The following is a 26,320-nucleotide window of genomic DNA, read 5'->3' on the forward strand; positions in this document are numbered from 1 at the left end:
CAACAGTAGTTGAAAAGGGTCAGTTTAAAATAGGAGCCAAGGAAGTCAGAAGAATAAATAAGAGTCACAAGAAAAAAACTGCAGCAAATGACCTCCCCTCCTTCCTCACACACAAACACACACACAAACACACTCACAAGCAACAGCTCCCATAGTGCTAACAAAAGAGCACGAGTCAACCAGACCTTTGTCAACCATATGGGTGATTAGCCTTTGCTGATTAAAAGGCGTCTATGGCCCTTCAAAGGGCTCTTGACACCTCACAAAAGTTTGGGTTAAATTTGTCTGAGCCTCCCCAAAGGGCACATACAGGAAGGTGTTAAAAACCACGCAATAAAGAGCCATGTCAGAGACACTTGTGATGCTGTGCAGTGAGAGGTGATAAGGAGTCCTCTGCTGCCATATCTAAGTGTTATACAAGCCCAGTTTTGCTTATATACCAAATGTGAAAACTGATTGTTTTTTTTTCTTCTGTAAAATAATGGCACCTGTTATATTTGGCAAGAACACCAGACAGTGTTCACAAAAACAGTGACAAACTGTTAAAACACTTGGTTGCAGAGTTGGCCAATGTGTAATGTATGCTCTTGAAAGGCTGCAGTATTTACATAGTGAACTTGGAACGCGCTTCAGTCAGACTACATTACAGCAGAAGTAAATGTTTGGAGTCTGTTCTCACATCCTAAAGGCACCAAGTCAACAAGTGGCTCTTCCCAATGCTGAAGCCTGTATTACACCACAATCCATTAAATGAAGGGGTATTTTGTGCTGTGCGCCAAGGCAGACCAATGCAAAACGTAACTTAAATCATTCATCTTAGAGGTGCGACAGCATTACACCATCACAAGTGGTGTTCAACACCGAGTCAGAAATGTTCTGATGTTGAGTTGACACGTTGCCTCCATCTCTCATAATCTACTCCTTTTCTTGATTATGTTTATCTCTGTTTTCACCCTTTATTAAAAACAAGATCCGGCTGAACATATGAACGCCAAGCCAGAGGGGGATCAAACATAAGATACTTTTCTGCCATTACCAGACGCACAAAGCCTTCAGCACAATAGTCCCATGCTGGCTGGGTGTTGAAATCCAGGATTTTGTGGGTATGAGGAGTCAGAAGGTAATGCAGAATTATTAGCCAAATTAGTTGTTTGCCACTAAGAGGATTACACTTTAATCTTATCAAAGCACTTACCACTTTGTGTTGCAACGGTTTCAAGGTAACAACTGAGCAGCTGTAGATGAAAATATTTCTGTCTAAAATTAAAGCACAGACATAATGATCAAACCAGCATCTGTACAGGCAGTGATAAGTAGTTGGTTTACTATTTTATTCATGTAACCTCGACTGTGTTGGATCTAACTGCCTCAATATAAAACATCACCTACTCTTGTCCAAAGTGTTTTTCTAATCAATACATCACCACAAGGTCACCAGAGGTCGTACCACAACAAAGCCAGACTAACACAGGAGTGATACTTGTTTGTCACTTAAGTCAGGTGATTAATGCAGATCACGGCTTGATTAAGACATGTGTGGTGACAGTAAGAGCATTACAGCAGATTAACGGCTTTGGCCATCTGTTCTCTCACTGAGGTGATTTTAATTAATGGTAAGAATATTGTTAATTTTGCCTTGGCAGTCAACATCACAGTAATCACGATGATGGTCAGAAATCAGTCTGATGTCAGCCAGCCTTTTGACATCTTTTGAGGGCCATTTGAAGATTGTGTTTTCTCCACCTCACACGCCACCAGGTAGGAAGGCAGGAAAAGCATTTGGTGACACTGGGAGCAGTAATCCTGGCATATGCCACTGGGAACAAATGTCTCAAAGGCCCACCTTTTGGATAACTGCCACTATGTCAGCCACTGCTAGAAAATTGTCAGCCATTTTTCTTTATTTTTCTTTATCTGTTTCCAGGTCCCCATTTATCTCAGTAAAATACTTCCAAGAATTCTATTTTTAAATGTTTACTGTCTTCTCCTCTGTATGTTTCACAGTCTAATTTTGTCAATCTCTGTTGTTTTTTTTTTTTTTTTTAACATTGTCAAAATATACAGTAATAGCAATCAGCAGGTGAACTGTGAGAATTAGGGCGTTATTTACAAGTTGTGGTTTGACTGGATTTATTCTATCATTAAACACCACATGCCTGCAAAAACTTAATAAACAAACAAAACAGTATAGCGTATAGATTTATATAGACAAAATAAAAAATGGACACATAGTATAAGATACAAACAGCTTTGCTTTCATAGCCCTGGCTGAAGTTTGTGACAACACCACAGACTGTTGTGCTGAGTGCTAGGCTATTGAATTAATGATGGCTATAACATGCAGATGTAGCACCTTGCAGATACTGCATGTTGTTACAGATATGCATGTGCTATCGTTTAGATATTGAAGATCTTAGATCATTCAATTTCTATTAATAAAAACATTCTTATACTCTCTTATACTCTCTGAAATCTGTAAATTATCATGGCAATTCTTTTGTCTACTATTACTGAGATAACTCAAATGTAAAAGGAACAGAGCTCTGAAACTGAGCTGAAATTTGATTATAGCAGCATGTTGTTCTCTGGTGACCTTCTGCTGACGTCTAAATAGGTTCTTTTGATAATTATGCAACACTGAAGGGTGATAGACTTGTATTCATGACACAGAATATGAATTTATTACATTTAGATGGGCACAGGCTTTTTCTTGTCTGCTCAGGCTGAGAGCTCATGCAGCCACTTTCAGGCCAGGCCCTTATCAATTTCCTCATCTCACTTTAACCTTAGGTGCTCTAATAAACTGGGGGTATACATGTCACCGCTGTGGCCGTGAGGGTCATGTGGAGGGTTTAATCTGGGCCATTTGGGCTGTCTGAAAGGCAGATAAAACAAGATTATCCTGTGCTTGGTGCTGGCCCTCGGTGTAGACGAGAGGGTGGAAGCATGTGAGCAGCAGCTGTGGAGGTGCCAAATAGTCAGACTGACTGGTGGTCTCTGTTGCTTTTGGCACCTCCTGCAGCGTTTCAGGCACAGATACCCCCTCAACCACAGCTCATCCTCACAGCTTTCCAAATGATTACAACTGGCCAAATGTTTAACATACTGTCCCTAATCGCACTTAGCATTCTGTCACAATATGCTCCTAAATAGCTTTTAGGGCCATATAAATCACATAGGTACTTGTAGCCTTGATGTTATTAAGTCTAATTGTGTTTTCTTCCTGTTGGTTTCTTTTTTGCCTCAGCTCTGTTACAAATGCATTCAGATCATTTCAGGAAGGATGAAATCCCTTTTGCAAAGCTACTGGATGTAGGACATGTGAGGGGAAACTTAAAAAGATATATTTGTAAAACAAAGATCAATTATGGAAATAAATGCATAACATAAGAAAATCATAAAAATGCCTTACAATTTTATGATAAATTAATTAGTCTATTAGGGCCAAGCATGAATAATACAGGTTTTCTCTGTAATTAGATCTCAGTGGACTCCACATGTTTTAAACAAATCCAGAACATTAATATGGATGCCGTGTAAACATGTATCTAGGATTTCTTCATGTTGGCCACAAAAGGCTGAGTCTATTAAGAAATTTGGAAAGACAGATTTTGTTGTTTAAATCTCCTAAAAGCCGAGGCAGATCAAAAGAGGCATTAGTATTCAGAGACAAATCATGTTTGGCTGAGGTTCCTCTACCCCCACTCAACTCCAACCATTCCCCACTGTGTAACTAATGCTCGCTGCCTGAGAACGATTGGAACAACAGTTGCTAGCTGCACTTCATTATGCATAAGCATTTTTGAATAAGCTTTGACCATATGTACAAACAGGTACGGTACTGTTGCATAGAATATTTGTCATAATGATTTAAGCAGTGAGTGAAAAACATAAAATCCTGTCTCATCACCTCCAACAAAATGCCTGCCAAAGAATCACAATGACAAACAAAGCAAAACAGGTTTCGGAACTGAGGCCAGTCATTTCAAAATGGGGAGTCGACCTTAAAGGTTTGGATTAAAACCAGGGATGAGAGTGCCATCTACAGGTTGAAACTTTGCCATGTTAACATCAGACGACTTGCAAGCAATAACAAATCCTGAAAGCATATACATGTTTCCACAAGAGTTTTCAGACAGACACAGACCTTTAACTCCATCACTAATAAATGATAAATCAATATTTGAAGCACCTCTTTGAGGCAACGTGTTGTTTTGACAAGGCTAATTAGAGCAGAGACTCCCAACCTCAGAAAAGTCTACTGAACAACTGGATTCTACTTGAAATCAGCTCTCCTCCACTCACCATGGAGTGTGGACTTGGTGCGCGTGTGCCGTATACTTCCTGTTGGTAAAGGATGCACTATACTAATTATGGGGACTACTCCACATTTCATGCTTCATATTGAATTTCACCGCCTTAAGCTGCATGAATGAGGGCCCCAAAAGATCAGCAGGCCTGCACGTTAACCTCCGGTGATATTCTCTCTGTGATGATTGCAGGCGCATATTTGACTTGACACATCCCCATTTGACTTTCACTTTGATTTTCATTTTCCACGTCACTGCTGAACTGGTCACTGTAGATACTACACTAGTGAAAATCTCTTTGTTTCAGTGCGTTCGCAGTGAGGATGTATAATCCATATTCCCATGGCTTCTTGGATGTTACTAAATCAGGTGAGGTAAATACAAATTTGCTTGGTAGTGCAGGCTGTGAATAAATTTGATTCTCTCTAGGACGGTTATATTATTCAAAGCAGGGAAGATTAAGTATAGCCTCCTTGCATGTGTGCGTGCAAATATAAAAATGTGTGTGCATGAGTGCATTTATATGTGCCTCTGTGTGTGTGAGTGCATGTGTATGTCAATGCTAATTTGTGCCTTTTCAAGGACCAGGTCTCCCTCCTCCTCCTCCTCCACCTCCTCCTTGAATATATTTCACATCTCCATATTGCCATCCTAGAATGTCGCCTTCTTGAAGCAATTTCCTCTCAGCCATTATCTGATGGGTAAGAACTGTTTCCCATTGGCAGGTGCAGATGACACTTGGGCTGGGCAGGAATCTGGCTGTTAAACGTAGGACTGGCTCCTTACCAAGCTCCAGTCTGCCTGGTCCTGACAGCCCCGCAGGGCTGGCCACTGGGGGCGGACTGTTGGTCCAACTGGCCACTCAGGGGTGTAATCACTCCCTCTGACATATTTGGCACATGATATCCATTTGCTCCTCTACAGAAAGGCCTGTGTGAGTGCCTTGTTTAATCCTGTTAGGCCAGGAGATGGCAACATTGAGGTGGGATACACAAATTTGAAACACTTCAACCTTGTAATGGTTCACATCATGTAAGAGGCTAAAGAAACCAAATAAAGATTAAAGAGTCATGACAATTCATAACAACCTTATGAAATTATCCACTCCAGTAAAAAATCACATTATAGTATTTCCACGAAATGGTCCTCTATCACATTGTATTATATTATATTTTGTTCACAAGGAGAACTAAATAAGAGGAGGTACAATATAATATAAAATGTGTAACAATAACAACACAGTGTGGCTCACAAATTACAGCAATAGGTAAACATGACCCTATAAAAACTTCAGAACTATAGTATACAGCCTATAGCAGGGATATTACATTTAATGTCATTATATTTCACAATGGGTGGACACACACATTGTGTGTACTGTGAAGGAAAGGTACCACTTCTGTTAACCACGTCTATTGGTACACAAGTGTTTAAAGATTCTCTGTAGAGACAACACTCCCTTCTTCTCTGCCTTTACTTATAAGAGTTTACAATTAGGAATGAAAAACTGCAACAAAGGCACTGAGGAGGATGACTGCAGTGTATGGTGTGCGTGTGGTGTGTGTGTGCATGCACGCGCACGCAAGTGCATGAGTGGAGCACAGAGATAGATTTATGTTGAGGGGCATCAGCTTAGAGGATGTTTTGTTTCCCTACTGTGTGCTGAGTGCAGAGGGGAGTTAAGGGATTCCAATCTGGTCGTCGAGTCCTGCGGTGCGAGGAATGTTTGGAGTGTGCTTGGTGATAGCGGACTCCATTACGGGGCTGAGTCTCAGGGTAGCCTGCAATTGTGCCGGCAAGCGAGGAGGTTAATCAGATCCCAGCTCCATTATGAATGCTTGCTATTTCTAAAGGGCTCTATGAATAGAATACTGTAAGCTCTCATAAAAATGAATCTGGGCTCTGTGCTTTTACAGAACAAGGCCTGATAAAGAATAGTGTTGGTGTACATTTGAAGAGATTTGCATCCTCCAGAGCAAAACCAAATGAGTGTTTTATGGGGGCCTAGTTATTAATTATCTGAGATTAAGAAATTTTCTTTCCGGCTCCACAGCTATGTTTCCCATGTCGGCTTTGTTTTCTTTAAAGGGCAGATTAGCTTAATTGATTTTTAAGTATTAAATTAATTTCATATTGTGAGTCAATGACATCTGCTTGCACAAATTGGTTCGTATGTTATCAGTCTCTCCTCATTAAAGCAGGACACATTGCTAAACATACTTTTTAGGCACTCGTTTGTTTTAGTCAAAGACTATATTTGGATTTTTCACGAGTCGTTATCATGTGCATTTGTTATTTTTTTACATTGTTATAGCTTTGTTAGTCTGTAGATAACATGGGTTTGTAGAAGGACGCTAACAGGGATTCATGTTCCCCACTTCCCTTCACACAAACACACAGATACAGACACAGACACACACACACACACACACACACACACACACACACACACACACACACACACACACACACACACACACACACACACAGACACAGACACACACACACACACACAGACACACACACACACACACACACACACACAAAGTGGCTGGGAGAGGTTTGGTAGGGTCATTACACATGGTTGTGTTTAGTTCCAGGATGCTGGAAAGCACATTCTGGGTTTCTTGGGAGTTGTGGGAGCCAAATTCAACAAAACATCGGTAAAAAAAGGGGCCACCTACTTGATAACACCACTGGCCTGCCTCTACTCACACATTCAGCTGTAAATTTTTTAGATCAGGGGGCTGCTGAATGGTCCTGCAGATTTATGACAGTGTATCTGATATCCTGTAATCTTTACATTTCAGGGTCAAAACCACTGATGATCACAACGGACGATTGCTTTTACCAGATTATTAATTTGCTTTTGTTCTTTTGTTTTCATGTCCACTCTTGTGTTTTTGTCCTCTTCATTTACTGGGTGAAGCACTTTGAAATACAATTTGAAAAGTGCACTGTAGATAAAAAGGGCATTATGAAGGGTACAATCACATAATGTGCTGCTGGAATTGGAAATATTTGCCATGAATCACAATCCTACTCAGGATGGAGCATGTCTGACGAGAAAAGTGAATGAATAAGACACGGCTTTGGGAATAATACAAACAGGAAATTCGGTAGCCTGCCGTCAAGCCCACATACACTAACTGTGATTTAGAGAGCAATAAAAGTGCGCCTAATAGGACAGTTCACATTTCACACAATTTGTAGAAAATCTAATTTCTCTGTGAAGGCACAGAGGCTTAAATTCAACTAAGCTTTGGAGAACAACACAACACTTATCGGGGAGGAAAAGTGTTAACAGTCTAGACAGTCCTGTTCTCAGAAAAGAGGTATTTAAGTACTGAAGATGAAGTGAGATGGAAAATCTCATTTCCATAACAGAACAGGGAAAACAGTCTGTCAGAAGGTGTTGCTTTTTTTTTTCTGTTGAATTGTCAAAGCAATCATGGTCGAGCCGCAGCCAGGGCAGCAAACTAAAGAGGAGGAGTGGGGGTTGGAAGGGGGAGGTGGGGGTGGGGGTGAGGGGTTCAGCACTCTTTTCCCAAAATATGTAGAAATGAACTTCTCTCATGCTAGCACACACACATGCACACACACACACACACACACACACACACACAAACACACACACAAACACACACACACATGTACACACACACACACTCACAGCAGTAGATACACATAGATGCAGGGATGCACAAACAGTGCTTAGTCTCAGAGGAGCAGACAGTGAGCACATTATGCAAACAGAGGCTTTGTGTGTATGGCGCTGAACGTGCCTGTGTGTTGGAGAGAGAAATTAGACTGATTAAAAATCAGGATAGAAATCACAAACTGTTAGATGGATCTCCTAGGGGCTAATTAGTATGTTGAATTTTGAGCCAGAAACACACTGTTAGACAAATGTGAAAATGTAGGTATATTCAGTTTTTGTTTTCTGAAATCTATTTTAAATGTCGGACATGTTTACATTTGAATTGCAAACCATTGCTGCACAAGAGCAATAGAAATGTGCTCTGCATTTCGGCAGGATCACATTTTTATTTTCTTTTTTTTTTTTTCTTCCACATAATCAATTTCCTTGCCATATCGAGGCTGAATGTGTAATGCAGGGCTCCTGTGTACCTGTGGGGTATGAGTTAGAGCAGTTGCTATAGCATGAAGTGAAGGAGAGGGTGTGGACAACAAGCAGGGGTCAGTCAGTCTGCATGAACAATGTCGACTTTCACGTTGAAACCCAGGTAACAGTGGAGTATGTTTTGGTGCTTTAGGAGCAGGAAATGAACTATTGTTAGCTTTTCCATTGTGAGTTACGCAATAGAACAACTAAAAGAGTCTGCAGGAGCAAAATGAAATGACCCTACTCGGAAAACAGAATAAATATTTAATTCCAGCTGAAGAATAGACTATCACAGGATGTTTTGTCCTTGACCATAAGTTGAGCCCCGAAGATATTAGTTCAAGGAAGAGAACAATAATCAGCACACGAACCAATTCTCATCACCTTATTAAAGGAAAATCTGAAGAGTTCCCTGCTCCTCAATCTATCATTTATAAACTTAAATTTTTTTTTATGCACCTGCTATCAGCACAGTCATCCAGCCCATATGAATATATTCAACAACACACGCAGGCAGCGAACAGAAGGAGATCTGTTTTATGTTTTGAGTACGGGCAGATTTCTACTTTAATATTTAAACTGTGTTTCTACAGTCTGAAGCTTTCAGTACACTACACAGTGAGACTCGTCAAATTCCTCCTTGAACTCCTTGTGTTAGCAGAACAATAGTGCTCAGTAGGTTGAATGGCCGTGACGTAACAATCAATTGCACAGACATATAAAGTGCAGATAAAAACAGCTATTGACTTCCATACATTATACATTCAGATTCTGTTTTAATTATCCAATGTTTTAGACTAGAAATGGAATCCATGCCTAATGCGGTTTATAATATTCCTTTATTGTGGTTTCACTGCAACAGACGCAGTGTAGATTTTACTCCAACGACCCTGTCTATAGCTCGAGAAATTGGTCTCCAGCAGAATGCATGAAGGTGTAAAAGCACACCACATCATTTTAGAGCACTATTAATACTTTGGTGCTGTGGTGCAAGGCTTGGTTTATATTTCTAGGAAAAACTTGATGTTTGCAGAGCGATTTCATTGGCTGCCGCAATCTTTGCTGGGAGCTGGTGTCACTGGTTAAAGCTGTATGGCCAGCAGGGCACACACTGAGCTTCCCCAAAGAGCCACGAGCAATCCAGCAGGTCTGCAAAGCACACCTGTGCCTAATTAACCTTTGTGTTTTTTGTTCTGTGTGTGCGAGTTTGTGTAGGAGAGAGGGCTCAGGACCGAGCCAAGGGCATAAGGCAGGGGCTAGCTACAAGGCTGCTACTACAAAATGTTAAAAACTTAATCCCACAGGAGGAGTGTTTAATTAAAAATAATTCAGTCACCTGGGGAAGACATTAGACATTAGTAGTTGGTATATAGTAAACAGGAGCCATTATGCATCATGGTCTTAATAATGGTTAATCCACTACATTCATTCATCAAAATACACCAATCAAATGGCTCACCGACTGTTACAAGCAGTTTTATTGATTAAACGAAAAGGATAAATCTGCAGGTTCTTCAAGAAAAAGGGGCTCCTATAAGAGGAGACAGACACTTCCAGGAGGTGTGCCACCACAAATCAAAACACTCCACCCACCACAGCGCCGCACATTTCTTCTCTGGACATGCCATGTGCTCTACGTAAATGGGAATTGTCCCCAATGTACCCTCAGTCTGCCACCAAGAAAGTCAACACAGGAACCAGTCTTAAAATATTAAAAACCCACAGTGCTAAAAAACAATCTAGCAGATAATAATCTGTGCTTGACTGGAAATAAAAGACACTGACAGTTAGACAGGACTACAGCATAAAAGTAAATTATTTCACATGCCCTCTGGCTAGTACATACTGCCTGTTTCACAGATATTCATCCAGCTGAGGCAGCTACAGGTCTGCAGTCTTTACAAATCACTACACAAGAACCAAAACAAAAGGCCAACCAGTGGATCTTATATACAACACAGTAACATGACATACCTCCACATATAACCCATGATGGAGCTCTACACCTGTTTAGCTTTTTTACCGATTTAAATTGTTGGTCTGTTCCTCACAGCCTCTCTACAAATGATTAGTTGTGTTAAAGGTCCCATATTGTATAAAGTGAGCTTTACATGTCTTTTGTGATTATAAAGCAGGTCTAGGTTCTATATTAATACTGCGAAAGTATCAAAGCCCATTTTCAGAAACTGTGCCTTAAAATGAGCTGTCAGTACTTCTGTAACTTTGTGATGTCATAACAAAGCAGTCGCTGCTCTCAGCCATGCCCCAAGCCCAACCCATATGGACACATTATCCAGCCTTGCAGGATTTGGTTTCTCTGAGTGTTTATCTGAAATCTGCTATATTTTAATCAATCACTTAGAAAACAGTCAGCCAAACAGAGGAGAGGTTTTTAGCCTTTCTTCTGATTGGCTCACTGACCTGTTGTTACTAGAGCTCCAGATAGAAGCCTGAGAGATATAAAACTACATTCAGCTGTTTTTTGGTACTTAAAACCATAGGTTTTATCTTCTTATGGATATGAAAACTTCAAATAAAACCCTGTAAACGTGTAAAATGTGGGACCTTTAAAGAAAATTCAGCAAGGTAACACGTAAAGTTCGATTAAACAATTTCTTAAGCTTTCACTATTTACTTGGTGCATTGTGTAAAGCTGACTTTCTTCAGGGAAATACAAAGGTTTGAGTTCACTATTGAAACTTTGCATTTCACATTCATGTAACATCCTCCAGCATTTACCTTCGCACAGTGAGCAGCCTTCACCTTTCCTTCAAAACCTTAGGGAAAGGAAGCCCTATCTGTCTGCACGTAGTAGTAGAAGCACTAAAGGTTAAAAATAAGTCAGGTGATAATATATCTTATATTTTCAAAAGACCAAAACCATCGTGAATTGTAGTACTGTCCGTATGGCCAAAAGAGCAATGCAGCTTTTTCCTCTGTGCCATATTCCTCAATTTCTGTCCCAAAACTATTAAAAACACATGAGTGAGCTGCACTGTTACACTGGATGACTTGTTCTTTCATCACATTCAGCATTGACACTATCATTTATTAGGAGTCAATCTGACAAACACTGTCCTGCTGATATAAATATTTATTGCACTGCAGCTGCAGATGAAAATAGTTCAAATGTATGTAAATGTAAACAAATATATTATTGACTTGGTTTGAATAAAGTTTGCTCAAAACTACAGCTGCTTTTAGGCTTCACGGTATGTGCTGATCTGTTTATAAGGATTTTTGTGTTGAGTGGGACTGAACGGGCTGAGCGCTATAGACACAGTGAACAAAAAATATCATTAGCCTTATTCTTTAAGTACAAAAACGTGGTGTTTTGTTTTCATAATTTTGGTGAACTAACCCTTTAAAGTGTCACACTGTCCTTTCAGTTTATGTTTGGCTTAGCAGAGTATTCTTTGTTCAAATACTCAAAGCAGATTTCTCTACTGTTGTTTCTTACCTGTACACTCTGAGATCTGTCACAGCCTGTCACCACAAAAATCAAGCAGGGGACTCTCTTGTCAGCCTAAATCACTTTCTCTCATGCTCCCTCATGTCCAGCATCTCCCTCTTGGTTGCATGTTTCCATACAAACTGCTGTGCACAGCTAGATACCATGGAATCTGTGGGGCTTGGTTAGGCTATGTGGACACACTGTCACAAGTGATGTGCTGAATCAATCTGACAATTTTCAGACATCAAAAATAAATAAATAAATAAATAAGTCCAAGAGATTTCTTGGATAAAAGGGTTGATCATCTTCAATACTAGTTGGTGCAAATGTTGATTAAGTACTCAAACCAGGCTGAAGGAATAGTTGTATAAACTCATATCTGGGTGCCCTCCAATGTTTTCCCTCTAAGCTTTTTGAAGAGCACGCAAATCTCCTCAACACCACAAGACATTTCAAATAAATTCTTCATTGGGCTGTCAAAATGCCTTTCCTCTCCCTTCAACACCAGCAAGAGTCTACCGTGATCTACTATGAAATGGCCTCATTGTGCAGGGCATCAAGGATTCTACGGCTCCATCTCCGGGTGTGCTCTGAACTGTGAATTTCAGATTCAGACAGCCCAAGGCCCAAGGCCATGAGCCGCTAGCGCTGCTGAAGCACTCTGTTGCTTCACACATCTGAAATTGGCTGACACGTTTAAGTTTGCTGTACCTTTGCTAGATCTTTGTGTGATTGCTCCGTGGAAACCATGCAAAGCCAAGTGACTCAAGACCTACATGTGTCAGGGCAATGACGTCTCCCCCTTCTCTGATTTTGAGTCTGCATTTCCAGAACTGCCATGTACACACATTTTTGATGAGATTTATGGTATATACGGAAAGGCGGTTAGACACATCAGCATGTAACATGGTAATCTGGGAGAGGATATTTGACAGATAGTTTTCCACTTGGTCTCGGTATCCCATGGTGCTGTAATCCCTTAATATCTTACCAATAACTATTAAGGATTTAATGTCACTCGTGCTCTGTTGGTGTTCGACTTGATTCTCTCACAGTTTTCCTGAACCCAGGACACAACTGAGACAGACTGAGCCTATAATATCTTTAAAGACGCCTCTCACGGGTCACAGAATCAGCCGTGCCAATATGGGAGGTTCGGAAGCTGTGTAACAGAAAGTCAAGGTGACCATTTCGAGTCAGTATATCCATGTCAAGTTAACCTAACCTCTATTGACTCGCTATTGCAGAATATGAGACTAAGACATGAGGTAATATTCTACTATTCACAAGGCAAATAAAAAAGACAACCTTGAAATCCTGTCTGAAATTAAGGGTTTTTAGTTTCACTTTATTGCTGTTATATTTAATGAAGCTTTGTCAGCCAAATTGTTTGTATTCAGCCTCAGAGTTAAGTCGGTCACAGTGTGAAAAAATGTAGATCACACCAGCTGAGAGATGGAAAGAAAAAAAAAAACAAATCCACATTTTAAGACTCCTCAAAAATCCCCCAGTTAATTTTTCATGGCGGTACCTTTTAAGAGACATGTCAGTTTGATTTAATGTTCGGCTGACAGTTATTGGTTTTTGGTGTTTACCTCTTATCACTTCAGAAAACTGGGGAGGCCAATTTATACTCTGGATGCACATAACGCGGCATCAAAAATTAAGATCTTGACGCCCTGGAAACATTATAAAAGCTTTCTATAATGCCGCTCTGTGTGTAATTGGTTATGCTTTTTGTGTGTTTGTGTTTGTGTGTGTGTGTGTGTGTGTGTCTGTCTGTGTGTCTGTGTGTGTGTGTGTGTTGTGTTAAGAGGTTGGCAGGCGCTTTAAAATTTATCAGTATTTTCTCTATTCTGTGTTTAGACTGACACAGCACAGAGCCCTTTCTAATGCCCCTCTTTTTTTTCCTACAGTCTCATCTGCAGCTTCACTAACTCACTCACTCACTGGACCACAAACACTTTGCATCTGAATGATGGAAGTGTGGCCTTGATGTTGTTTTTAAACTCCCATTACTGATGCCTCGAGTTTGCTTTTGTCTAGTTAGAATTTAACACAATAAACAATCAAGCTGCAACGAGTGTTCATTGACACAAATGCTGGCACATTTGATAAAGAAAATCTTTTATGAGGAGGCTTTACAGTGAAGAAATTGTCTCAAGTGGTTCAAAGGATTTGAAGTAGAAGAGGAGAGGATTGATGTTTGCGCTGCAAGCCCCTGAGTAGAACTGGCCCAGGGTCTAATCAGAGACCAACAACGCAGCCCTCCACGGCTCCCCTCCCTCCACACAGCCACAGGATTTTCTCTCACTATTCAGAGGCTGATAGATGAGCCTCTCTTTGTATTTCAGCCATGTACTTTCTTAAATCTGAAAAGCCAATTCATCTTGGGCGAACGCAAGAGGAGGAGGGAGTCAAAGAAAAACTTCAAAATTCTTTTTTTTTTTCACTCCCTGCCCACGCTCAGGTGTCATTCACAAGCTCTCTAAGCACTTTGTCTCTCCTTCATTAATTGTCTTGGTGCTTCACCCACGTCACGTGCCTTGACTGCAACCGAAGCTGAAGAAATCTAGACCCCCCCCCCATCCCTCTTGTTCTCCATGTTGATAAGTTCACAGTAGATAAGGAGCAGACTGTTTCATTGAGGAAAGATATCACAATAAAAAAAGGGGGAAAATGTGTTTCTGTTTCCTGATGGACTGGATTAATCTTTGCTTTTCAGGTACAGTGCTTTTCTGACGTTCAGGCAAAGTAGTTTATCTATGCTTGCTGTCAAATAGAATTCAAGCATTTAGTGAGCCAGACAAATAACCAGTGTAATAAATCATCCCTTTTTGTGTAGAAGGGCATCAGAGAGGCTGCTGTGCGGACAGGCTGTTTGAAGTTGAGGCACTTTCATTACACACATGTCAACAACCTGTACAAAGTTTAATGGTAGTGAACTCTGAATTTTTTACACTTCCAGTGGCAAAATGAAAGCCTATTTTTCCAAGAAGATTATTTTTCAGCCAGAAATACAATATACACCAGAGTACTTTTTTTTTTTTAAATCCCACAGTGTCTCACTGTGCCCATGTGTTCAGAGAGAAACGGTGTCATGTTTAATTAGCAAATTCTCACAGTGAATGCGGACACCTTGTTGACACATCCATTCCACATGAGCTATTGCTGATTCCTTTGAATGCAATTTACATAATTATACCTCATCCAGTCCTGTGAAGCACATGCCTCAAACATCATGTTGCTTGCAGCAAAACAGCATGAGGAGAAACAGCCATATTAATGCTTGTGGCAAGAAAACATTAAATGTTGAAGCTGCTTCCTCCATCTGCATTGTATGAGACATGAGGGTCTCACTGCATTACAGATATGACCCCCAACCCCCTCATATGAGCACACACACACAGACACACACACACAGATAACACTGCCTCCTCTTAAAACATACACACAAAGAGAGAAAATCTCACTGCCTGAGAAAGATGACCTACATTTCTACAATGCTTAGCACTTACTGTACATATTTAAGTTGATCCGCCTTCAGTATGCAAAACCCATAGTGTACCACCTCATTCCAAAACATAAATTCTAATTTACATGTGCAATATTGCAAAATGAGACTCAACAACGGTGAGTATATAAGCTCTGTGGTAACATTTAAAGTCAAACAACACCCATTTTCCCAAAAGAACAATGACACATGACAGTCTGAATTGCCAGAACGTACTGTCAGAGGCCTCCTCCAAAGCTGCCAGCATTGAATTTCCTTCTGAATCTCGTCTTGCTCATCTAATAACTTTGTTTATGTCTGCTATGGGACATGCCTGGTGAGACACCTTGAACACTGGGATACAGCTCTCAGTCCAAACATAAAGAGAGAAATGAAATATTCAGCTGTCTTATTGTCTCCAAACTGCAGGAGAAGAATCAATAAAGCATAACATTGGCATCTCTCTGAGTTTAAGACTTCCGCTGGGGTTTGAAACCCCCATGTGACGTTGGAGGCTTTACTCTCGCATATGAAAACACCAGAGTTTTATTTTGATGTTTGAATTAATCAGCAGAGAGCATCTTCAGAACAAAAAGATCTGATGTTGCCTATGGGATCTGCGGCCATCTGAGATTTCGCAGCCTGTATTTAAAAGCATGTTTTGAAGAATGTATTTCAACAGCCCATAATAAGCTAAGACGATCCAGAGTGCCTCTCATATCTTGTCTATAAAACCAAGCCAATCTTTTTTTTTTTTTCTCCCTCTCATATACCACCGATTTTTAATATCCTGATCCATCCCTTTGGTGAGTAAAATTGACATCAAAGACTCATGTTAAAAATAAAGTAATAGCATAGTATGTTTAAACACAACTTTCGTGTGAAGGTTGAACCCCTGTGAAGTGTGTCACTTCTGGCAATACAATGGGGCAATTATGCAGACCAGGTCAACATATGTAGATACCAGAGGAGAACAAAGGACACAGTTAAATGGGAGGGGACTGTGACCCCATTACTGTGTTACCTCAGATGTTAAAGAAATCCTTTCAGCTTCAGCTCTAAACAACAGTTTAGTTCATATGTGTTCATGTGTGCATTCACATCAGAAAAAGCAACTTGTGAAATGTCTTGATTATTTTATGTGAAAATGCTTTCTACCAGAGAACCAGATGTCAAGATTGATCCCACTATCATTTCTGTCCCTTAATAAATATGAAGCTATTTCCAGCAGACAGTATGCTTAGCTTAGCATAAAGCTAGTCTGATTCTCTCAAAGGGGTAACCTATCGGCACCTCTAAGCCTCACTTAACAAGTTACAACTCATTTGTTTAATCTGCACTGGAGGTAATGTGTCAGACTGTTTCCAGGCACCATGTCCTTTATCCATTTCAATTTTTGTATAGATGAAACAAGCAAGATATAGTGTGTTAACTGCTGAGCCTTAGAGGTGCTGGTAGGCTGATTTTGTTTTTGGACAGAGCCCGACAAGCAGTTTCCCCCTGTTTCTAGTCTTTGTGTTAAGCTAAGCTAACCAGCTGCTGGCAGTAGTTCTTATTTACACACAGACATGAACATGGTATCTTCTTCTCAATCTCTTGGCAAGACAGTAGCAGTAAAGTGCAGTAATAGATGCGTTGATGTGTCAGAAGGCCCACTTGCCAAAATGTAACTCAAATGTCATATAATGTCAAGTTGAACATGAGCAGAATAACTGACAGGAAACGCAAGGAGTTGGAGGGAGAGAGAGAGACAGAAACACAGGGAGAAGAGAGTCTGGCCTCTCAAGAGTTCTTTAAGGCAAGTGATCTCCCTCTAGAGCAATATTCAGTTGAGCTGAGCTGCACCACACTGTAATTTGCCTCTGATTTCTAATCTTTGTAAAAGAATGCGAAGCTAAGTGCCTTCCACAAATGCAGGCGATCATGACATTTCTTCAGGCACATTATGGACCAAAGTGATTAGAGAACTTAAAATGCAAAGGCATCCCTTGAAACTGAATGCATTTACAATCCCATTAAATATGGAATTGTGTCTGTGGGCCAACAGTAAATTCAAAATATCTTTCCCTGCAACCGTTTCTTTCTCTTTTTTTTCTCATACATTTTCCGTTTGGCACTTGATTCCTGCACTCTCTTGGTGAATCTGTTTGAGGCTGTGAATAATTTGCCCGTAACTTTAATGGAAATAGCTACACTTGACACGATCATAATTGCAAAGCTACTATATCGCACTTTTCCATCATCACATTTTTTGTGACTTATGATTGTGACAGGTGGTTGCTTTCACTGTAAATGAAAAGCAGTTTTATAAATCAACACAAAGATATAAAATTGAATATTAATATAAATGTAACTTAAATTCAGAGCCTGGGATGCAGTGTAAAGCCTTCCACAAGAAGTGACCTTGAGCTCATCTAATAGAATGTAAAAGGTTTTAGGTATTAAATTCTGCTCTGTGTTATTATCATCTCTAACTGTAGAGTGTGGTATGTAAAATTCAGGAGTTTGAAACTCTAGCAGGTCATAATAAGCAGAAAATCCATCACTGCAAAAACATTCAGTATTCCATTTTAGATAATCAAACAACACAATTACATGCGATATGTAAATGAAGCCACCACAAACTGTGGAATATGGACGACACAGCGAAAACAACCATCTGGTAAATAACCTTTCTCAACCATAAACAACCATTTACTTATCATAAATTCACATAAACTCCTCCGCGTCCCAGTTCAAACTAATGCTGTATTGTAGTGAAATAATCCAGCTATCACAACAGCCATTTGACCTGGTTTAATGTAATCCAAAGAGAATCGCCCACACTGAATCTATGATCACTTTTGTTCTCATTAGAGAAGAAATCCATATATACATAACGTGTCTCTAAACTGAGCTGAAAGAAGAAACACCTGTTTAGTAACCTGTTTAATGAACCATCCTCAATGGTTTCAGCTATTTCCTTTGCTATATTAAAGCTACATTCTAGTAACATTCTGCCACTAAAACAATGAAACTTTGATATCCTTACATATATTTTTTTTTTACTTAGTAAAATATTATTTATTCTAACACTCATGGTCCCCAGTTATATCCTATTGACATCATTTGGTGACACCTTGACTTTTCCTCAAGTGCCATCATGAGGCAAGACAACTATGGATTGCCATTAAATTTGGTAGAGATATTCATGTCTGTCATGTCCAGCTCTGCACCTTAGGTCATGTTTTCTTGTTTGGTTATGTCTTATGTTTTTATTTGCTTCCTGTTTAATTTTGCTTACACCCAAAGCTAAGATGCCAGCGCGACAAGCTGTAAACAGGACAATGACCTTACAAAGCTGGTATGGCTGACATGTTAGCGAACACTTGCCTACACACATCCAGCAGATATGGACTAGCATTTATCTTTAATTGGGGTCTTGTTTGTGCCCAACTGATGTCTAATATTCACTCTCCTTTTACCTCTGTTTTTGGTCTCCACCAGAAATATCTGAGTCTGTAGCTGCTCTATGATCCACTATGTTTACCAGATAGTCGCTAATTGTGTTCCATTCAATGCCGGGCAGGTAGCATGCTGTGCCTTTTATCAAAGCTTTTTCAGTGAAATCTGGTGTTTGTTGTGTCTGGGAATGATGAGGTGAGAGTGAACCAAAACAATTTAGCAGTTTAATTAAAAAAAAAAAAAAAAATGCTCAAGTTATTTGTACAGGTGCAGGAAACTTGAGAGTCAGTTGATAATTCTCTCCTAGCAACACCTTATTTCATTACACAGGTTCATTTGATCTATTGTCATTGCAGAAACTTAGTCTCACAAAATCTCCCTCAGTTAGCTCCAGCATTTCTTCATCATCATTGGGGCACCCCCAAATTTAACCTCTTAATGACAGCTCAAGTGAACACCAGATATTCAAATGGACACAGTAAATAGACAAAGTAAAGAAACCCAGTGACAGGGAAAATTTGTTAATATTTTTACCTTGTACTGACTGTATTATATGCTGGAAACTAAGCGTCATTCAGCATGGAAGAAATTAAATTTGAGGATGAGACAAAAACATGCGACAAGTTAAATTTCATACATTTCAGGAGGAAGCCTTCATGGATGTACTGTACATTTTTATCACTCCTATAGCCTATGTATATTTCCAAAACATTATCTAAACGCAGTTTAATCCCTAATGTGATAACCAGTGATTTAAGAAACAAATACATTCTGTCACAGCTGTGCTCTTATTGGGAAGTTTGTCCTGTAAAATCACCCACCTACCATTGTTGTTCAGTGCAGCCTCTACTATTTCAGTCTATCTCTGTGAGGTTTTCACAGTGTTTCAGCTCATTATTGGTACTATTGGAGTCATTGTTTCAGTTGTTGTTGGTGCTACAACCACAGCATACTGTGGACTAATGAATTCTTGAGAGTAAAATACACCCAAGCTGCCATCTTCAACAACTCTCCTCCACCCTTCTATAAGATAGATGGAGAAGTTAAGTAAATATTAAGAGATGAATTGTGAGCAGACCTTTGTCTAAATGCTGGGTAGACGAGCAGTTATACACTGTGCTTTTCAGGGCCCCAGCAGAACAAAGAAGTGCAAAAAGCACAAGCATAATTATACTGAAAAAGAAAATTCATTCTGTCAAATTTGATAAGTACGGAAACTGAGAAAGGCCATACTACACAAATATTTTTTTTATCCCGTTATCTCAGGATAACAAAGTTCGTTATCTGAAGATAACAAGATATTATGAGGAGAAAACAGTTTTTTGTTATCCCAAGATAACAGGATAAAACAAACTTTTGTTTTCTCAAGGTATTATCCTGTTATCTCAAGAAAACAAAAAAACAGTTCTCCTGATAATATGTCGTTATGTCGAGATAAAGAGCTTTGTTCTCTCGAGATGACGGGATAAAAAATATTTGTGAGTATAGCCTTTCCCTGCCTCCGTAAACAAGCTCCACTAGAGGTTTTGACAGGACATCTAAAAATAAGGAATGGGTATGCTCACATATTTCATGGAAACTAAATCAGGTCCTTAGTGAAGATGTGTCTTCAAGATTAATATTTAAATTTAGTTTATACAGCCAATTCCAGCTATCCCATTTGAAAAATCTGGGAAATTAGCTTAACAAAGGTTGAAACAAATACAACAAAACAGGAGCATGTGTTGCAACCCAATACAGTATTCCTGCAACAGTAGCAAAGTATATAATGTTACATTTAGAAGTGTAGATAGTGGTGATGTTGTATTGTGTCTAACTTTAGCGCATAGGTCACTACATGGCCAAAAATATATGGACACCCAAGCAAAGTATGTGAACAACTGCACATTACATCAATGATTGGTTGTTGAAAATGTAATTCTAAAACCTTGGGCATTGATTTTGTGTCTTAAACACCTCTGTCCCTTCTGGGAAGGATTTCCAAAAGACTGTGGATCTTGTCTTCAAAGATTTTCTCTTGCAGAGATTTGTAAGATCAGGCACTGATGTTGGGTGATATGGTCTGTCTCACAGTCAATATTCCAGATCCAGCCCAAAGGTCCTGGATATGAGGTCTCTTTGCAAAAAAAAAAAAAAAAAAACTTTATGAAGCTCCTTCCCCAAACTGTTGCCAGAATTCATATAGTTATCTTGCCTACATTATTGTCTGAAACATCATTCTATGCCATAGCAGTAAGATTTTCCTTAACTGGAACTAAGGTGAGAAAAAGCACCAAACCACATACTTGTGGCCACATAGAGAACCCTCCCTTCCTGATACCCTGTGCATTAAAAGGTGCAGAAAAATAAATGGCTCGTCCTGTATCTCAGAGCACTGAGTATAAGTTGAATTTAATGTAATTTGAATTTCATAACACTTGGGAGCTGTGTTTTCACAATGTCGGGGTGTTGGGGGGGGGGGGGGGGGGGTGTAGTCAAAACTCAGCAGATAAACATATATACGTATTCAACAAATATGTTTCCCATAAATCAGGAGAGAAGCTAGAGTAAGGTCTTAAATCTAATTTGGAAAGATAAAGACTAATGAAAAAATAAACAATCTCGTCATCCCAAATTTGAGAGAAATTTCTCAGAGAAACTATTGAATAAATGCCTTATCTGCTGTTGTCCAATTGGGGCGGTGGTATTGGACAGCAATGATTGTTTTTGTTTTTTTTTCTTTTTTTAGCAGCCTACACAACAGATAACCAGAAAAAGAAAATCCTCCTATTGTTATATCAGAAGATCGATCTAGCATCAGTCCTCCTTTAGAGAGGCTGTGGATGATAATTAAGCTGTTCTCAAATGAGCTGAGCGCTCAACAAAACCAAAAACAACTGAGATGCCCTTGTGAGTGCATGCACACACACACACACACACACATACACACACACACAGAGGCGCCTTCAATAGACAATAAACTAAACATCAAAAGAAGAGGAAATAGGCTTTTGCTAAATAAAACCATCACTCGGTAATGGCTGTGGTAAGATGATAAACAGTGCAGGGACTATCTTCAAGCAGTTTCATATCTCTCTGCCCCTTTTTTTTTTTTTTTCCTATTTTGCAACTTTCTTCAGTGTGCACTCTCAAAACAGGCTTAGAGATTTTTTATTTATTTATTTATTTTTCTCATAAGGGGGTATTTTTTAATTCTAAAGCGAGGGATTGGTCACACTTGGTCTCATTAGCATGAGGAGCTGTATAAACCCCGCCACGGCAGAATTTGGAGCTGTGTTGAAGGCGAGGCAACAAGCGTATCTGACTGGCTGCGCGCAAGGAGCAAGTAACTTTCGCTTTCAGCTCATTTCAGTTCAGAAAGGCGGGAGCTGCATGGAGAGCCCGCTCCAGAGGTGAACCGGTCCCATCTGTTCAGCACGCACAGCGAGGCTGCCCACCGAGGGACAGATTACTGCGAAGATGACGCGCGGCAAATGTATAACTTACTGGCATCGGTGGATTTTTATATCCTCGATTCATCTATTTTTATTTGCCTCAGTGGCTCAATCCGAAGGAAATACTATACGATACCAGACCAGTGAGGAGGACGCACCAGGTACAGTCATCGGAAACCTCGCCAAGGACATGTCCTTGAGTCCGTCTCACTCCTCCAAGAGCAATTTTAGGATGATGAAACAATTCAATGATTCATTCATCAGGGTGAGAGAAAGCGACGGGGAGCTGGCTGTCGGAGAACGAATCGACAGGGAGAGAATCTGCAGACACACTCCACAGTGTCTCATCACTTTCGACGTGGTCAATTTCTCCAAAGATCGCTACAAATTGATTCACGTTGAGGTGGAGGTAAAGGACATCAATGACAACTCTCCGGAGTTTCCAAACAAGGAATCTGTGGTGGAGATCTCAGAGAATGCAGCGGTGGGGTCCCGCATCCCTCTGGACCCAGCTGTGGACGCTGATGTCGGGTCAAACTACATCCAAAGCTACCAGATTTCTGTCAACAGTCATTTCACCATTGATGTGCTCCTGAGAGCGGATGGGGTTAAATATGCGGAATTGGTGCTAATGAAAGAGCTAGACAGGGAGACTCAGTCATCATACACTGTGGAGCTGGTCGCCACAGACGGAGGGAACCCATACAGATCGGGGTCAACAAAGGTTACTATCAAAGTGACCGACTTTAATGATAATAGTCCTGTTTTTGACCAGAACAGTTTCTCCGTCAGTTTGCCAGAGGACGCGCCGGTTGGCACTGTAATCCTGGACTTAAACGCAGTTGATGCAGACGAGGGTTCAAACGGAGAGGTCGTCTACGGGTTCGGGAAACAGGTTTCTCACGAGATCCGAGAACTTTTCCAAGTGGATAATAAATCGGGCCGCCTGGCGCTCAGGAGCCCGGTGGATTTCGAGGACAAAAGCACCTACGAGCTAGACGTGCAGGCGACTGATCTGGGACCTAACCCGACCCCCTCCGTGTGCAAAATCATAATTCATGTCACAGACGTTAATGACAATGCCCCAGAAATCAGTATCACCCCGATGACCTCCATCACCACAGGCATTGCCTACATCAGCGAGGCGGCAGACAGGGACAGTCTGGTGGCGCTGATCAGCACCTTGGACAGAGACTCGGGTGTGAACAGCCAAGTCCACTGCACCTTGTACGGCCACGACCATTTCAAACTCCGGCAGGCGTATGAGGACAGCTACATGATAGTTACAGCAGCAGCCTTAGACAGGGAGAGGATTAGTGAGTATAACTTGACGGTCATGGCTGAGGATTTTGGGTCACCCCCGCTGAGAAAGATCACTCAGTACACCATTAGACTCAGCGACGAGAATGACAACGCCCCTCACTTCACTAAGGCTGTCTATGAAGTTTCAGTGGTGGAGAACAACGCCCCGGGGGCTTACATCACCACGGTGGAGGCCAGCGACGCAGATCTGGGCAACAATGGCAAAATTACTTACAGACTAGTGGAGAGTGTTATCATGGGGTCCCCGCTGAACACCTTTGTGTCACTCAATTCAGTGTCTGGCTCTATATACGCACTGAGGAGTTTTAATTATGAAGTAATGAAACAACTAGACGTACACATCCAAGCCAGTGATGGGGGGTCACCACAGCTGCAGAGCACAGCTGTCATCAGGCTGAAAATAGTTGATCAGAATGACAACCAACCTTCTATCATAGAGCCACCACTTTACAAAGGATCTGCTGAGGTTTTCCTGCCCAAAGATGCACCTGCAGGTTATGTGGTAACCCAGATAAAGGCCACAGATGCTGATGAAGGCATGAATGCACAGCTGTCCTATAAAATCACGGAGGGGGGACACCTGGGTTTCTCGATCAACAAAGAAACAGGGAAGGTGCATGTGAGCCGACAGCTGACGTATGATCTCACAGACAATGTCAAAGTCACAGTGTCGGTCAGTGACAATGGATCCCCTGCGCTTACCTCCACAGCCATTATACACGTAAGTTTCATAGAAGGAACTCTCCCCAGCCTGCCTTCTTTTGCTCAAAATGGCAGCGAGGAGCTCTTTGAATGGGACATGTCCATAGCCATAATCATTGTACTGGCAGGGAGCTGCTCTCTCCTCCTGCTGGCAATCATTCTCATCACAACCATTTGCAGCCGCCGGAAAAAAGAGACAAGGGAAAGGGGGTGTGATGAAAAAGACGACATACCAAATGTGGAGAAAGTGGAGAGTGGTCATATTGATTCAGTGATTGCCAACCACAAAGGCAAAGTGTTTGATGCCCATCCATTTCCAGAGAAACCTCAATTGGCTGGCAGCAACTCAGCAGAGCCAGGCTGCGAGGATGGAAGGCAGACAGCAGGTATCTTTGAGTCAAACAGCAGAGTGATGGAAGGTAAATTAAAGGTAAGTTGCTCTTTTTCAGAGAGATTTCAAGTTTGCCACACACTCTGTTGTTGACTTTTGCATCTTGACTCAAAATTTGTTGAAACTCTGTGTCTTTGCAGGGATATTCTACACTTCCAGGATATGGGAAAGAAACTGTCAGACCAATAACTATATGGAAGGGTAATTCATTCACAACCATATCAGCAAGAGATCCCCACATCAGTGGCAAGGACAGTGGAAAAGGGGACAGTGACTTCAATGACAGTGATTCTGACATAAGTGGAGATGTGCACAAAAAAGAGTCACCACCAATGAACAGTGAGTGTCAGAGAAGCACAATAAAAATAATAATAAAATAGAAATTCAGGGGGAGTCAAATGAGAGTATATAAATCCATGCAGTGTTATAACTCCATTCATTTTGCTTCTTTCACTGTAATTTATATTTGAATATAAAAACATCTAGTTACAACAAAACATTTTCCAGTCCACTGGACTCATTATGATTGATTTAACTTAGGCTCAACTGGGGTTTTCATATTACATCCTGACAGCACTGCTGTTTTCCACAGGTCTCTGGGCTTGTACAAGTGAGTGCAAAGTGTTGGGGCACTCTGACCGATGCTGGAGCCCCTCAGCTACAAGGCCCAACACGAGTCTGGCCTGTGGACCGCATCTGTCAACGTTCTCCAAGACAGCTTCACTTCCCCGGGACACCAGGAGGGAAAACTACTACCCAGCTCACATAACCAAAACCAACGGTCTGCAAAGTGTGTACGAACAAGTTCAACACCAGGAACTTGATTATATTCTTGTTGGTCCACCGACACCAGCCAGAATACAGGAAACAGATGAGATATCAATTCCAGAGTATACAAACTCTTAAACGAGAAATCATGCACTCATCAAAAAGGATTTTGTCTTTATATTGTACAGTACTTTTATCTTAATTGACTATGTTGGATTGTTGCAGTGTTTTGTAGTATGTCATGTGTCTTTTGGCTCATATAAGACTGTTCATTGTATCATGTGTAATATGCAAGATTTTGTACATTAATAATATATTTTTCATAATGATTCAATGTAAAGAAAAATTTTATTATGAATTTTCAAGAGCATGTGTTATTATTTAAGGGGCATGACCTATGGACTTTAAAAGCTGAAAGGGGCCTTTCTGCTGTGGAAAACAATCAGTATGAAAGATTACCATGTTTGTGGTAGATTTTGTCACATTGTTGCACAAATAAATGGCTAAAATCAAATTGTTTTGCTGTTGAGCGACAGTTTAAACATTTACCTATCTGGGCTTACAGGATTCAAATGCAGTCTTATTGACGGAGTCCAACCTATTGTCTTGAGAAAATATTCATAAAACACACAGAAACACCTCAATTAGCCAACTGAATGCATTTCATTTGCCTTAAAGGCTTATGCGCCACAATAAATCAAATGGTCCCCCGCAGCTAAATTGATAGCAAGCTTAAGCCAATGTTATATTATTTTCATGGTACACAATGTGGTTACTGTGCAGCCTCAGTTTGCTACGTTTCTGATCAAATGCGCTTACAATTACATATTTTCAAAGGTCAAAGAATCCCCTCACTATTCCTGATTGCCTCCCAG

General features: G+C 40.6%; 1 protein-coding gene across 1 annotated transcript; it reads left to right on the forward strand.

Moving 5' to 3' along the window:
• Positions 1–22,101: 22,101 nt before the first annotated feature.
• LOC139620011 (protocadherin-8) lies at positions 22,102–25,959 on the forward strand. Its single transcript, XM_071475139.1, has 3 exons — positions 22,102–24,716; positions 24,818–25,016; positions 25,270–25,959. The coding sequence occupies exons 1-3, from the start codon at positions 22,287–22,289 to the stop codon at positions 25,581–25,583; spliced, it is 2,943 nt and encodes a 980-aa protein (XP_071331240.1). The 5' UTR covers positions 22,102–22,286; the 3' UTR covers positions 25,584–25,959.
• Positions 25,960–26,320: the final 361 nt, after the last annotated feature.

Source organism: Trachinotus anak, unplaced genomic scaffold, assembly GCF_046630095.1.
Source record: "Trachinotus anak isolate AG129_WGS33_773 ecotype Australia unplaced genomic scaffold, CSIRO_AGI_Tana_v1 ptg000001l, whole genome shotgun sequence".
NCBI classification, from domain to species: Eukaryota; Metazoa; Chordata; class Actinopteri; order Carangiformes; family Carangidae; genus Trachinotus; species Trachinotus anak.

Coding starts and splice junctions, on each gene's coding strand:
- LOC139620011 (XM_071475139.1), top strand. CDS start 22,287: ATGACGCGCGGCAAATGTATAACTTACTGGCATCGGTGGATTTTTATA. Junction 24,717..24,817: donor TGATGGAAGGTAAATTAAAG/GTAAGTTGCTCT, acceptor GTGTCTTTGCAG/GGATATTCTACACTTCCAGG. Junction 25,017..25,269: donor AGAGTCACCACCAATGAACA/GTGAGTGTCAGA, acceptor TGTTTTCCACAG/GTCTCTGGGCTTGTACAAGT.